Source organism: Xyrauchen texanus, chromosome 30, assembly GCF_025860055.1.
Source record: "Xyrauchen texanus isolate HMW12.3.18 chromosome 30, RBS_HiC_50CHRs, whole genome shotgun sequence".
NCBI lineage: Eukaryota > Metazoa > Chordata > Actinopteri > Cypriniformes > Catostomidae > Xyrauchen > Xyrauchen texanus.
In genome coordinates, this window is record NC_068305.1 from 40,501,391 (window position 1) to 40,517,812 (window position 16,422).

The following is a 16,422-nucleotide window of genomic DNA, read 5'->3' on the forward strand; positions in this document are numbered from 1 at the left end:
TCACGTTAACACGCATTGTTTATGTCTTCTGACTATTAATATGAATTAATTTGCTTAAAACAAACCGCGAAGGTTGAGTCATTAGTTGACTGTCATATATAGGGTTGCCATCCGTCCCTTAAAATACAGTATCGTCCCGTATTTAAAGATAAAAATATGCGTCCTGTATTTAATCAATATGGGACGCGATTTGTCCCGTATTTAAGATGGTCAGATGGCGTCAGGGCTGGACTGGTAATCTGGCATACCGGGCAATTTACCGGTGGGCCGACACACTTTGGGGCCGATCAGGGACGGACTGGCCATCGGGAGAACCGAGCGGGCCGGTGGGTCGGCCACGAAACGGGCCGATGAGCTAATATGAGCCGCCGCGTTATGCAGAACGGACCATAAAATGGCGCCGCGATATGCAGACAAGGCTAGCGAACCCCAGCGAATTTTTATTAATAATGCATATTTACTCAACGCATTTATTGCTAAAGTCATATATAACAAATTAATATTTTATAAATAAAAGTACAGAAGATGAAATGCGCTCCAATGTCCCAACTTGGAAACTGGGGTATCATGCATTCCTGTACAGCTGAAAACTTGCTTCACAACTCGCTTTTGGCGCCCCTCTGTGGACATTTCATGTAGCTCACACGAGCATATACACCCAACAACACTTACTGCTTTGGCCACTAGGGGCAGTGTTTTCGGAAAAGTCAGCCTACTGTCACAGTCTGACAAAACAGCTATTGTATTTGTAGCTGAAGTAATTCACTACAATATCTATCTGTCTGTCTAATAATTGTCAGTGTGCATGTGGATTAGCTGTGAAACATGCGCAGATCATCACGTCCCCCTGTGTGACCCCAGCAGCATCAAAGCTTATTATAGAAGATAAAGCTGCACTTCTCTTTTCTGTTTAAAATAACCTACTTGCATCCTCCATTTACACAGGAATAATTCCACTCCAATCAAGGATTAATTAAATCCATTTCATAATCACACTGTTTATTCATACCCTCCTAAATAATGTGAAATATTTAGATGCAAGAATCCTGTAATACTGTATGCACATTCATTTTATAGGACGTGATGTGATGTGCCAAAGCTTTTATGATAAGCAATAGAAGAGCCAATAGAGAACTCTCGTTTATACTTAGAAAATAGCCATTTATTATTATTATTATTATTATTATTATTATTATTATTATTATTATTATTATTATAAGAAGATCTGACATACATAATGGCATGCATGCATGCATGCATATAGATAACATGCATTGTGCATGGCCATGCATGATGCAAGGCATCAGCAACTATCCTTATTTGAGAAATATTACAGGTAAACACTCAAAATTCATTTACTTACATAATCCAATTTTGGCGTTACAGAACGGAAGCCTCCTATTTTGTATTTACAGAGATTGTAGATCTCTTCCGGGTGTCCTAAAGACTTCAGGAAGTCCATTTGTGCTTACACGTACAGTCGGGACGCTTTTCTTAACAGGTGATGTGAAATTCAAGCGCTGATATTTTCATTCAAACTCTACAGACACGCGGGATGGGGAAGAATTCCACCTGCGCACCGTAAATCACTCACTCACACTGGAACTGACGCCTCTGATTGGTTCACGCGTCATGGGCTCAGAGCGCAGCGACCAATGAACGGCGAGAGCGACTGGTGTGATTACCCGCCCAGTGACCAATAGGCGTGACTAACAGCTGTGAGAGTCGCTCATTGGTCAGATCAGCGATGACGTTGAGGGGAATTATAAAAACTGGGATGGTCCGAACACAACGCGCAGAATCACCAGAGCAGCAGCAGATCTTAGAAAATGGAGTAAATAAATCTTAATGTTGAGTTGTTTTTCATTAATTTGTGTGTCTGCTCATGAATTATTATTGGCGTTTTTGTTGTAGCCTATTCTTAAAAAGTTTCCATACAATACGGTGTAATGCATGATTATTATGGCAGTTATGAATACCACATTATTTACAATATTAATAGCTTTATACTGTATATGCATTAACCCTTGTGTGTCAATTAATAAAAGTTACTCAGAGGTCTTTGTCCACATCAAAATTATTATTATTATTATTATTATTTTCCACTTTCAATGAGTTAATTTTTTAACCAACATCAGTCCTAATCATAACTACCAAATATTAATTCATTTTCTGGATTTTAACCCTTTAAATGCCAGTTTCTTTATACAATGCCACTGTTGTTTTTTTATGGGAAAAAAAACCCCACAAATATTATTATTTTCTATATAATAAATGCTAAGGAGAATTATTATAATTTTTTTTCTTTTTGATTATCACAGTCTAGGATATGTCAATGAATAGCAAACAACATTGATTTTGATGCATTATTATTTTTTGTGCACTCAGATGTAAAAAAAACAAAAACTAAAACCAATAAATAATATTAATATTATTTTCCACTTTCACTGACTTAGATTTTTTGACCAACAAAACAACCAAATATTCATTCATTTTCAGGATTATAACCCTTTAAATGCCAGTTTGTTTACATAATGCCACTGTTGAACACAAATAAAGTGGCACACACATAAACACAAATTTCTTACTACACACATACAAAACACACTCTGACATCCATACCAACACACACACACACACAATTTTAGCAGCATAATTTATTAAATTGGTCTGCATGTTCTATAATACAGAAAATAGGGGAAAAGCTTGTATATGCTCCATAGGCTCAAAATGAGAAAAATGGCGCCATCTGGTGGAAAATATTAAACATAACAATGTTGATGTCAGGGCTCCTGAATGAAAGCATAATATCATATAATTCATGATTATATGCTTTAATGGCACTGGGGTCAAATATTGCAGTTTTAATTGGTTTCAATGGGGACATTTTTGTCCTGAAGGTCCCGAGTGTGACTATTTTGTGTTCACAGTGTATTAAAGATGTATTATAGGAACTGTCCTCAAAAAATACACACCATTGGCAACATTTATGCCCTTGGCATTAACACAGCTGAAATTATGGAAAACACAAAAAGGTCCCGAAGGTCACACAAGGGTTTGTAACAGTCCATGTCGACATTAAAAATGACCAGGTATTGTCATTATTGAAAAAAAATCAAGTTGTCTTACTTGAAATGCCAAGTTTACGTTATTTGAACTTATTTGTCCATATTCCATAGAATGAAGATTTTAAGTGTCAACTCAAACTATTGAGTACAAAAACTCATTATATTCTTCATTATTTAAGCTGGGAAAGTGCATGACCTAAATATGAGTTCAATTCTAATTATTTAGTAGAAACAACAACATATGTTGGGAACGAATTTACTCAGTCAATTGAGTAAAGTCTACTTATTAGGGGTGTCATTGGGGCGGTTGTTAGTTTTTATTCATTTTATTCATGTATTTCTTCCAAATGATTGGACTCTTGTAGAAAATCTTAGTCCTCGTTCTCTGTGAAAGGAAAAAAGCTGAATTTTGAATGACAAAACCATTCAATCGGATGTTGTGTAGCACAACTAGTTAAATATGGAGTGAGTTGCATACATACAGTTACATACATAATATTACTACATACTACAAGCAAACAATTACGTATGGAATTGACTTCTTTACATATAAATGACCAAAGCTAACATTGTTTGCTCTATAATGGGAGATCAGCTTCATTCTGTAAGTTCACAAACATTTCAAATATCTTTCCAGTTGGAAAGGAACATTTTAACCATTTAGAATAATTATTAAAAGTTTAATAATCAGTAAAAATCAACGGAGATCATCTGTGAGTAACTCAGAATGTATGGTAAGGTTATTAGTAATGTGGACGTAGCTTTCAGGACAGGATACGTCAGTTTCTTCGCCACTAGAATGCTGCTAAACAACATGGCGGCTCCTACTATGAGGAAAGCAATTGGTGGGCCAGTTCGGATGATCGTGGCTGCGAATACGAAGGTCGCAGGATTGGTCGACAATCTCAAAAATTGGTGCACTTCAAGATGCATTCGATCAAAAAGCTATGGCAGCTTAAAATTGAGAAAAAACGGAATAGTTTTCGCAAAAGTGAAAATAGAGCTGGATTGAGGTAAAGAAAATCATAGCTAGTTCTTTGGGATGCAGGTGAGAGTGAAAGGCCGGAAATATCCATTGGAATGGAGTGGTAGTGCTTTGAATTGCATCTGAATGTCTCGATCGATAGTCGTTTCATCATACAATAGGATACCTGGGACTTATATGGAGTGCCATATGTCAAGAAATTGTCTTTTGTGAAACAGAAGTAGGAGAAAACACGGCAAATTGGTTGTGTATGTTTACTAGAAAGCGCACTGAAGAAAAACCACTCCAATTTATGGTCATCTGAATCCAGTAGCCCATTCTTTAAGGGTTGAGGAATGTTATCTATGGCAACAACAACTCAGTTTAGATCGTTTAGAAGTCATGAAACCAATGGATTCAAATGAATGTAGTAGATGCTACGGTCTGGTTGGCTGAAAGACTCTTCATGGATGACTCCACAAGGAGCACGTGATCTTGACGTTTAGGGTTATTTAAAGTTCTGGCGAGTTCCTGCACGTTTGGATCCTTTATTTCACACTCAAGTCTGAATCCAACACAGTGCTGATCTGTATCCATCAGGTGTATTTCTTCCGTGTTACACCAGATGATGGTCTTCTTTGCGCTTGTGGTCTCATCTGAAGCTCTCCAGTCCGGACTCTGGCCTCTACGGGGAGCGATTTACAGTAAAACAGAAGCTTGTTGGTTTAAGCTAAAAGCAGGCTGTTCCACGCTTCACTCTTGGAGGTGGAAGATCCACTCGGAGAGAGTTTGAGAGCAGAACTTCCACTTTGAGTTCCCATGTATGTAGGGATCGCAGAGACCTGTAGAGACACATTGAAATGATTCAATATTTGAATTCATTCACTTACACGTACACTGAAAATTAAATCCCGTTTAAGGAATGTTCCGGGTTCAATGCGACTTATGCTCAATCGACAGCATTTGTGGCATAATGTTAAAACTTAATGTGGACTCGTCCCTCCATTTCTGTGTTCCAGTGAGACACTTACAATGGAAGTCAATCGAGTCAATCTGAATATATAAAAATACTCACTGTTTCAAAAGTATAGACACAAGCCTGTTGCACTCCCGATGCTCTGTAGGCGTTTAGAGAGAAACTGTACACTTTCAAATATATACAGTATATATATGTATGTATATATACCAAGCGTGCCGCACAAGCCCTCAAAAGTGAAGCCAAAACGTCTCGATCGCCCCCCGGTGGCTGGTCCTAGTATAGGTCATAAGCCCCGCCTCCCCATGTTATTCAACAGGACGTGAGACCAACTAAACAATTAAATTACACTTTACATATCTTTTTTCCAAAGATAGTTTCTGTCATTTACTGTCGTTTCTATCACGTTGATGTCATTTCAAGTGTTTGTTTTCAAAATAAGTTTGTTTTTAGTTATTTGATGCTATAAAAACGCTGCTGTGACATCATGATTGACAGCTGTGATTGACAGGTTCTCTGAGCGAAGTAGTCACTGAAGCACCAACTGACTTTTTTTCGGGATCTTCGGAGGACTGAGGAGATTGGAGCTTTAAATTTAATATCTAAATTTCTATAATTAATAATTTCACACCGTCATAAGTCAGAAGGGGCGTGTGCTTGCGATTGATTCAGCGAGAGTGAGGGCGGGGCCTTGATTTCGCAGCTTTACTTCCTGCTCACTACTGCGCAGGTCTGGTCCCGAAATTGCAACTGCGCAGACTCAAGTCCCAAGATGTCAGCGCCATATCGGGACACTGGCGGCTTCAGTTCTCACCAATGGAAAACAGCGAAGGGGCGTCGGCCATCTTTTTTTACAGTCTATGATATATACATGCACAGAATTGACTCATTGGTGCTGTGGCCTGGGTTGCTCCGCAAGTATTGACGCTGACTATCACCGCTAGAGTCACGAGTTTGAATCCAGGGCGTGCTGAGTGACTCCAGCCAGGTCTCCTTAGCAACCAAATTGGCCCGGTTGCTAGGGAGTCTAGAGTCACATGGGGTAACCTCCTCGTGGTCGCTATAATGTGGTTCTCGCTCTCGGTGGGGCGTGTGGCGAGTTGTGCGTGGATGCCGCGGAGAATAGCGTGAAGCCTCCATGGTAACGCACTCAACAAGTCACGTGATAAGATGCGCGGATTGACGGTCTCAGATGCAGAGGCAACTGAGATTTGTCCTCCGCCACCCGGATTGAGGCGAGTCACTGCGCCACCACGAGGACTTGGAGCACATTGGGAATTGGGCGTTCAGATAATGTTCACATCAACCATAAGAATGGGGAATAAATGTGATCTCAGTGATTTGGAGCGTGCCATGATTGTTGGCGCCAGATGGGCTGTTTTGAGCATTTCTGGGATTTTCACACACAACAGTCTCTAGAGTTTACTCCGAATGGCGCCCAAAACCAAAAACACCCAGTGAGCACCAGTTCTGTGGACGGAAACACTTTGTTGAGTAGAGAGGTCAACAGAGAAAGTCTACGGTAACTCAGATAACCACTCTGTACAATTGTGATTGGAAGGATATCATCGCTGAATGCACAACACGTCGAACCTTGAGGCTGATGGACTACAACTGCAGAAGACCATCTTAGGCACTTCATTAGGACCATAGTGTTCCTAATAAAGTGCTCAGTGAGTGCCATATATATATATATGTGTGTGTGTGTGTGTGTGTGTGTGCAGTTGTCTCACCTGTGTGTGCATATGATGGTATGTATAGAGTGACACTGTGTCTGGTTCTGTCTTAATGGCTCGTGGTTCTTCTATTGGACTGGAGTTCACAGCACTGGATGGGATCTGACCATCAGAACCAGCGGTTCCTTTAGTATCACAGACAGGTCAAAGGTCATACTCGGGTCATATTTGACACTTGGCTAGAATACATATAGAATAGCATTATATGATGAAGTATTTCTGCGTCCGTATCTGATTCTGCACTCACCAGGTGTGGACTTGTTGACATTTTTGGGTTTGCGTTTGCGCGTCTGAATTCCCTCCTTCTTCATGGCAAGAGGACGAGGAATCTGTATAAAAAGGGTTTCCACACACAGTTTTATTTTGAACTTTAAATAGCTGCACAAATGCTCGTAACTCTGTTGCATGTGAGATTGAGTATTTAGTTTATTCTCTGCTTCCCTCTGTTACACATATTACTCCAGTTTCTCTCTCTACACTCATAAAAAAGTGTTTGCAACATACAAATGGCACAAAAATAAGCCGTTTAAATATAACAATATTATATAAACAAAGTAAACCAGACTGGAAAGGATAATGTATAGATGGAAAATAAGACTAAATATGCCAATAATAGTAATAACTAGATAGGTACATTTCCTGAAGAAAATGTGAGTGGTGCTTGCCGTGGCAAAACTCGTCAAATCGAATTTTCTAACTTGTTGCTAAGCACTAAAATAATGGTCATAGAATGTTGCTAGCATATGTTTTTCATGATGGTGTTATGTAGGTGTTATGTTTGTGTTAGCATGATTCTAGCACGTTTTTACAATGTTTTAGCACTTCGCTAGGTGATGCTAACATGTGTTAGTATGATACTAGCACGTTTTTAGCATGTTTTAACACTTGGTTAGACAATGCTAACATGTGTTAGCATGACGCTAGCACATTTTTTGCATGTTTTAACACTTGGTTAGGCAATGCTAACATGTGTTAGCATGATGCTAGCACAGTTTTAGCATGTTTAGCACTTTTCTAGATGATGCTAACACGTTTTTAGCATGATGCTAACACGTTTTTAGCATGTTTTATCACTTCGCTAGGCGATGCTAGCATGTTTTAGCACTTCGCTAGGCAATGCTAGCATGTGTTATCATGATGCTAGCACGTCTTTAGCATGTTTTAGGGTGTGGCTATGGAGATTTTAGGTCATTACTTATTGGCTGCTTGATAATATAAATCCTCTGAGGGAGAGAGAGGGAGAGACGCAGGGCTGACAGGCCCTTTTTTGTCTGTGTGTGTGAAAACGTCGGTTGGGATTTAAATTTCTGAACATTACGCAATGTTAAGTCAATGGGACTTTTTTGGCCGCTTTTTCGTCCACTGTGCGAACATCGTACACCCGATCGCTTAGAAAAGATAGAGCACACCTCTCCTCAATGAGCCGCACGATTTGACGCCTCACTCACGGGGTCTGTGACTAAAGCTGCGGGAGGAGTAGCACTCCAAACTTTGTGTGGAATAATAATAATAATAATAATAAGTATGCAAGAGAACAATAGTAATGCTTTTGGCAAGCACCACTAATAAACCTAAATGAAGTCAAAGATTTCTCTCACTCACCCCATGGAGTTTCATGTAGAGACCGCAAGCGTTGCACACCGGTTCACCCTCTGCATTACGTCTCCAAAGTGTAGTCGTGGTCGTGTGACAGTTCGTGCACGACAAACCCACCCGCCTGGACGCAGACTGAAAGAGAGGCAGAGAAAAGAAGTATATTGATCTCGTTTGGGTTATTAATTAACATCACCTTGACACCAGCTTGATAAAAGCTCATAAAAGTCAAGTTAGATCAGAGAAAAAGCTTGAGTGACAAATGACACTCATATTTTATTTTCTAATGCAATGACACTCACACAGTACGTTTAAATGTTTTTATTTTACTCAGTGTTGGACCGTATTAATGCAGTCTGAGAGAGAGACCCACCAATCGTCTTTGAGGTTTAATGAGCGGACGGTTTATTCCGTTCATTTTGTGGTAGAGTCCACAGGCGTTACACAGATAGTGACCCGTCCCGTCCCGCCGCCAGAGCGGAGTGGACATCGCCCCACAGTTCACACACTCACGGCCCTCTGCAAAGTCATCAAAAAACTCTGAAGAGAGAGACAGAAAGAGAGATGGATAAATAGAAAGAGACAGATGTTCTTAAACATTTACATTCTGAATCAGGGGCATTTGTACTTTTTTAGCAGTTCTGAGGCACAGGTTCTGAATAAAGTAAAGAAGCATCCAGAGAAACCACTAGAAACGAATCGTGCTCAAATGAGCTGTTTGAACGATGTAAACTGAACCACAAATGAAATTCAGACTGTTTTGAAATTCATTGAAAAGAGCCGATTTACAACAGTCATTCTTTTGTGAATCAGGCATCGCTAGTTCTGAACCGCAAACCGATACAGACTGTTTCGCTAACCAATTTGACCATTAAGCGTGAACCGATACAGACTGTTTCGCTAACCAATTTGACCATTGACCGCAAACTGATACAGACTGTTTTACTAACCAATTTGACCATTAAGCGTGAACCGATACAGACTGTTTCGCTAAACAATTTGACGATTGACCGAGAACCGCTACAGACCGTTTCGCTAACCAATTTGACGATTGACCGAGAACCGATACAGACCGTTTCGCTAACCAATTTGACCATTAAGCGTGAACCGATACAGACTGTTTCGCTAAACAATTTGACGATTGACCGAGAACCGCTACAGACCGTTTCGCTAACCAATTTGACGATTGACCGAGAACCGCTACAGACCGTTTCGCTAACCAATTTGACGATTGACTGCAAACCGATACAGACTGTTTCGCTAACCAATTTGACCATTAAGCGTGAACCGATACAGACTGTTTCGCTAAACAATTTGACGATTGACCGAGAACCGCTACAGACCGTTTCGCTAACCAATTTGACGATTGACCGAGAACCGCTACAGACCGTTTCGCTAACCAATTTGACGATTGACTGAGAACCGCTACAGACCGTTTCGCTAACCAATTTGACGATTGACTGCAAACCGATACAGACTGTTTCGCTAACCAATTTGATGATTAACCGTGAACCGCTACAGACCGTTTCGCTAACCAATTTGACGATTGACTGCAAACCGCTACAGACCGTTTCGCTAACCAATTTGACGATTGACCGAGAACCGCTACAGACTGTTTCGCTAACCAATTTGACGATTGACTGCAAACCGCTACAGACCGTTTCGCTAACCAATTTGACGATTGACTGCAAACCGATACAGACCGTTTCGCTAACCAATTTGACGATTGACCGAGAACCGCTACAGACCGTTTCGCTAACCAATTTGACGATTGACTGCAAACCGATACAGACCGTTTCGCTAACCAATTTGACGATTGACTGCAAACCGATACAGACTGTTTCGCTAACCAATTTGACGATTGACCGAGAACCGCTACAGACTGTTTCGCTAACCAATTTGACGATTGACTGCAAACCGATACAGACCGTTTCGCTAACCAATTTGAGGATTGACTGCAAACCGATACAGACCGTTTCGCTAACCAATTTGAGGATTGAATGCAAACCGCTACAGACCGTTTCGCTAACCAATTTGAGGATTGACTGCAAACCGCTACAGACCGTTTCGCTAACCAATTTGACGATTGACCGCAAACCAATACAGACCGTTTCGCTAACCAATTTGAGGATTGACTGCAAACCAATACAGACTGTTTCGCTAACCAATTTGACGATTGACTGCAAACCGCTACAGACCGTTTCGCTAACCAATTTGAAGATTGACCGCAAACCAATACAGACTGTTTCGCTAACCAATTTGACGATTGACTTTGCTCGGTTCTCCGATGGCCAGTCCGCCCCTGATCGGTTCCAAACTGTGTTGGCCCACCGGGAAATTGCCCGTTATGCCAGATTACCGGTCAAGCCCTGACTAGAGCCAGCTGACAGGCTAACACACACAAAACAATCTGGCACAGGACTGAACACAAGAGGAGCTTATATAGGGGAGAAAACAAGGAGGGTAACAAGAATGCAAATGAGAAGGTGGGGTATAATTCAAGACAGAAGGGCATGTGAAAAGAAAAAAAAAAAGAAAAGCCACATGCTCACACACATGTGACAGACATGATACAAGTGTCAGGATCCAGTCACAAAACGATACCGGGCATTTTCCCGGTGGGCCGACGCACTTTGGGGCCGATCAGGGGTGGACTGGCCATCGGGAGAACTGAGCGGGCCGGTGGGTCGGCCACAAAACAGGCCGCGATAAGCTAAAATGAGCCGCCGCATTATGCAGAAAAGGACAGAGTGGGGCACCCCCCATAAATGTCGTTTTACCACGCCCCTGAACACACTCTCAAACATAAATATACCCATTTGAAACAAAGAGGGTTTTGTAGTCTTAAGTTATAAAACAATCTTTATAATTCCTCATAGAACCGTATCCTAAAGAACCCAACACATCCTGAACCGAAGCGACAAAGTGATCAACAGGAGGCACTATTTGCCCAGTTTTACAGTCTCTGTCAGATGTGTCCTCTTGCCTCTTACACAGAGACAGCTCAAACTGAACTAATGTTTATAAATGGAGACAGAGAGCTCATATATCACACACAGTCTCTGAGGAGCCCTTAAACACTGAATCAATGTGGACAAATGAGAAACAGAAATACTCAGTCATTCGTCTCTCTCAGTAAACCACTTTGTGGCACATTTAACAAGCTGTCAAGTTCAACAGAGCCATTTCAAATGAGGTATATCAGGTGTCTTATCCACACTAATCATACTTGAGCCGTAAACAAGAGCATCAAACTTCTCACATAAATCTTTATTTCTCTCAGTGGACAAATAACAAGTTGTTTGTCAGGATCAGTTCAGCAATGAATGGCTATATAGGGGTCATGCTAACATTTATACAACATGATGCATTTACTATATTACCAGGAAAAACTTTTTTACATGAGAATGATGGAGAATATCAGAAATCCACATTATGGAAGATTTTTTATTTATTTAAATAATTATCAATGACTGATATGACACTTTATACACATTATTTTGAATATCTCTGGGAATGTATTATTAACCATCAGACGAAATAGACCAAACGAAAACCAGCTAAATTTAAAACAGGTCTATGGGATCTATAACATCAAAGACTATATAAACAACAATAATAATAACAATAATATTAATATTATATATATATATATATATATATATATATATATATATATATATATGTATATATGCATATATATATATATATATAAAAACATATATATAAATATAAAATAATAAATTATATATATATATATATATATATACATATTTAAAAAAACATTTTTATATATATATATTTATATTTTATTTATATATATATTTTTAAATATATATATATTGTGTTATATATATTAAAATAATAATTATATATATATATATATATATATATATATATATATATATATATATATATATATATATATATATATATATATATATATATATATATATATATTTTTATTTTTTTTATTTTATTTTATATAAACATAATGCATTTACTATATTATATATATTTATTATTTTGTATTTTATATATATAATGTTTTTTTAAATACATATATTGTGTTATATATAAAAATAATAATTATTTTTTACAAGTGTGTTTAAAACAACAACAACAGACTATTAATTATGATTATGAAAAAAGTAACATTTATTCATAAAAGTTATGTTTGATAAAAATCTGCTACATTGATTCACTTTATTTTTCAAACAGACAGAATTGAGTCTATATGACTCCACGAGTCCACTGATACACATTAACAACATTAACAACATTAACAACAACGAAACTGCACGAGCCAAACCTGTCCGAGGTTAATGAAGCAGTTTTTACTTTAGAGAATAGAAATTATAACCAGCGCGCGACACCCGGTTTCTGTTTATTAGGACATTCAGTGGAAAAGTTTTGCACTGTTGCTCCTTTCACGTGCATGAAGAAAAGGTATGAAACTTAATTAATAGATTAAACGTGATTAAACTTGATTAAAGTAGATGTCTGAAGGTGTCCAGAGGTTTTATTAACAGTCATAAGCACAATAACATAACTCTCATGACGTCAAGCTTTTAAAAACAAGCTGTGAAACAAACATGTGTCGATGTGATTTTAAGTGTTTCTGCGATATTTAAATCACTTTGTGATCCTCAGAGGAAATGCATATAATATATAATATCGACATGAAAGCTGTGGCGGTATCATGTGGATTATTTTAAACTGGAAAATTCAGTAAACGCAAATAACATTTAGAAACAATGCTAAATAACACGCCTATATTTATATTTATTATTGTTTTAATGTGTAGGCCTATAATTTCAATTTTCAATTTTAAAATACTTTATTGGCACGATTGTGTTTACATACAATATTACCAAAGCATTATTACAAATAATAATAATAATAATAATAATAATAATAATAATTAAATTGTAACAAATAACAATAAAAATACAATTAAAATAAGGAGCCATTTAATCACATTTTATTCTCTTTCTCTCTCTGACTGTTATTTATTGAATTTAATTTTATTTTATTGCCAATAATGATTTCTAATCCATCATTCTATATTAAATAGATTTACAAATCGAGGGTAAATGCAGAAATAAAATCCGGTTTTTAAGTTTTGAGAGTTTTAAATGACTGTTTTAATTTGTCGGTCTTCTCAAACTTCTCATCGCGCGACAAGCTCTTGAGAACATTAATACAAAAACCTTTTCTTTAATTTTCATTTTGAATTCCTTCTATATATCAGATGATTAATATCCCAGAAAAATAACAAAATTAAAACTATGTGACAATGTGTCTCAGATCTTCGTTAAAAGGGTTAACCTTAAACATTTTAAATAATTATAAAAAAATAAATACAAATAAAATAAAAATGAACATATGAACAAATACAAAACTAAACTATACTGTAGCCGATTTAAGTCGAAATTAAAAATTTTCGTTGAAAACAATTTTTTTTTTAATTATTCGCAGTTAAAGATTGTATCGAAAAACTATTTTGCACATATACAGATGCCACTAAATACCATTTAAATAACGAAATAAAAAAAGTCGGAAGTAAAATGAGTTTTTACGGGTTTCAAGACGGTCTTCATAACTAAATTAATTCGGGTTATACTTTGAAGAAAGTGGCTCAAATGTGATGGTGTTGAAACAAAAATGCTTTTAGTGATCTAAAATAATTATTTGAATTATTTTAATCTTAAGACTAAAACAATATTCAATACAGTTCCTCTTTGAGCTCATAATTAAACAATTTAATCATGGCGTTGTCTCGTGAGACTTTGATAAACGCTAATCTATAACTCACGTAATCATTATAAAGTGTTCAATGAGTTGGCAAACACACAGAAAACCCTTTTGGAATAAACTCAGACGAGAAGCAAACACGAGTCACGACAGACAGTTTAGAAATATATATATATATATATTAATGCGCAACTGTTTGCGCATGTGCAGTTTTCATGCAGCAGTTGTATAAGGCCCAACTGATCAAATGACATGAAACATTGACATGTGCTGTTTCATGTCCCAATCTGAAAGGACAATCCATAAATACGCAAAATGAGAGATAAAGACCTCAACATACCCCCTTAATCAGATATTCCGTATATAGTCCGTTTAAGAGTCCCAGCAACAAAAACATCTTGCATTTGTGATTTAAATTAAATTAGCACACTGTAGCTAATTTAACCGGTTTTGTTCGATTGTAATAAATTATTTAATATGTTGTTTTATAAATTAGGCTGCAATAATGGAAGTATTTGTAAGGATCAGATCAGAAATAGGTATTTAAAATAAAAGCGCATGTGTTCACTTATTAGGCGGCTAAAGTTCATTTTAAATTGACTTTTGATAACGCACGTTTAGGAAAGTGTGCTGAAGCGCAACACATTCTCACCTAAATTTGGGTGTCTCGTGGCATTGCCCGGTCCGCCGGTGTGGAGGTTGTGCAGCACGGAACTGTCGAAGTGCGAAGCCGCCCAAGAGCCTCCGATGTTCGGGCTCATGTAGGCCGGGTACCCGCTATGATACGAGCCACTCAGACCCCGTGAACCGAAGTGCTCCCGCCCGTTGGTGGTGATGTTTAATGGGCTCGTGAAGGTCGCAGTCTCTCGGGCCCCGGAGCTTAACGGAGGACTCGTGGAAAAGGAGAACCTGGACACCGGGGAATGATGGTGCGCTCCGGTGGAGTTGTACGAGGCGACCGTGTCCGCGCCCGGCTGCGCCCAGGCCGAGTGACCCGACACTGGGCTGCTCTGCTGGGACGTCTGGAGGTACGGCAGGGCCGGTATCATCGGGGTCACCCGGGTGGTGGGCACGTACACCGGTGAAGTGGCCGCAGAGGCGGCGTTATGGAGGAAACTGGGCTCGTAGGACGCGGGTCCGTGGTTGGTGGACATCGTTCCGCCTTGATACATGTCCACAGGTGACCGTCCACCCCGATTATTCCAGTTTGGCTGGATCTGGCGCATTGATACTTCCCGTTAATCCGAGCAGATGCCAGCGGCGTGACCTTTGCCTCGCGCGGCGGAGAGCATTTTCTGCCTCACGTCACCCTCAAAAGTGCGAAGAAGAGAGCAGAGAGGATGATGAGGGTGGATAGTCTCACTGAAGTCTCTCCCAGCACTCCTCCCCGTGTCTCTCGGTCTCTCCGCCTCCAGTGAAGCGCATCTCAATGAAGTCTATATATGTGTATTCTATTCTATTCTATTCTATTCTATTCTATTCACCTAGCAACGAAATATTTAAAGGAATATTCTGATTTAAAGTAAGAATTTGTGACAATTGTTGACAATCACCACAATAAAATTATTTCGACTCGTCACTCCTTTTTTTTCCAAACAAAAAGAAGCAAAAAAAAAAAAAAAAAAAAAATCGAGGTTAAAATAAAGTTTTAGGATTTTTTTAAAATTAATTATTATTTCTTCATTAATTAAAAAAAAATTCCCCAAATCTTACTGTAATCTTGAGTTTTGCTTTTTTATTTATTTATTTATTTTTACAAAGACAATTAAATAAATAAAAATAAACAAACATGTCAGATTCTAGGCCAATTGCTTCTGCTACGTCACTAATCAAATGTGAGTAAATGTGTATTATTTTAGATTTTCTTAATTTTGCTAAATGCACCACTATGTTTTAATTCACTCAAAAGAAAAATTTCCTTAAAAATTAATTGAGCGATAAAGCGGAAATCTTAAAAAACAGGCAAATTAGTCCTATTTTATTTTTGCTATAATTTGTATTAAGCAACTTCAAGAACAGAAGTCCTATAATAGTTAAAGCAATATAAAGATAATAATAATAACAATAATAGACTAATACTACTAATAATTGTATATGGTTTAAATGAAACTGACATTAATATTATTTGTTTATCATCACGTACAGAGGAAGAGTGATTGAAGTAATTGACGTCTGTCTCATTACTGACGTCACTCGTGTCGGAAATCTCGCGCCTGTTGTTCTGGATGACTGATGTTGAACAGTCTTATAAACACACTGAAGACCTTCACTGTTTGTCCATTTCCTGATTTTTCCAATTACATTGTGCGTCTCTTCCGCAGCAATATC

General features: G+C 38.2%; 2 protein-coding genes across 2 annotated transcripts in view; both read right to left on the reverse strand.

Annotated features, from left to right (window-relative positions):
- LOC127623609 (squalene synthase-like) overlaps positions 1-1,551 on the reverse strand; it is a 14,123-nt gene extending 12,572 nt beyond the window's left edge. Inside the window, exon 1 of the mRNA XM_052098016.1 lies at positions 1,364-1,551. Coding sequence (XP_051953976.1) covers positions 1,364-1,462 — 99 coding nt within the window. The 5' untranslated portion in view covers positions 1,463-1,551. The remainder of the gene's footprint in view (positions 1-1,363) is intronic.
- Positions 1,552-2,514: 963 nt separating this feature from the next.
- Positions 2,515-15,476, reverse strand: LOC127623616 (transcription factor GATA-4-like). The gene is made up of 6 exons (XM_052098026.1): positions 14,747-15,476; positions 8,711-8,877; positions 8,347-8,472; positions 6,992-7,073; positions 6,742-6,869; positions 2,515-4,874 (listed from the first exon to the last, which is right to left on the reverse strand). The coding sequence occupies exons 1-6, from the start codon at positions 15,318-15,320 to the stop codon at positions 4,758-4,760; spliced, it is 1,194 nt and encodes a 397-aa protein (XP_051953986.1). The 5' UTR covers positions 15,321-15,476; the 3' UTR covers positions 2,515-4,757.
- Positions 15,477-16,422: the final 946 nt, after the last annotated feature.

Coding starts and splice junctions, on each gene's coding strand:
- LOC127623616 (XM_052098026.1), bottom strand. CDS start 15,320: ATGCGCCAGATCCAGCCAAACTGGAATAATCGGGGTGGACGGTCACCT. Junction 8,878..14,746: donor CACGAGACACCCAAATTTAG/GTGAGAATGTGT, acceptor CTCTCTCTTCAG/AGTTTTTTGATGACTTTGCA. Junction 8,473..8,710: donor TTAAACCTCAAAGACGATTG/GTGGGTCTCTCT, acceptor CCTCTCTTTCAG/TCTGCGTCCAGGCGGGTGGG.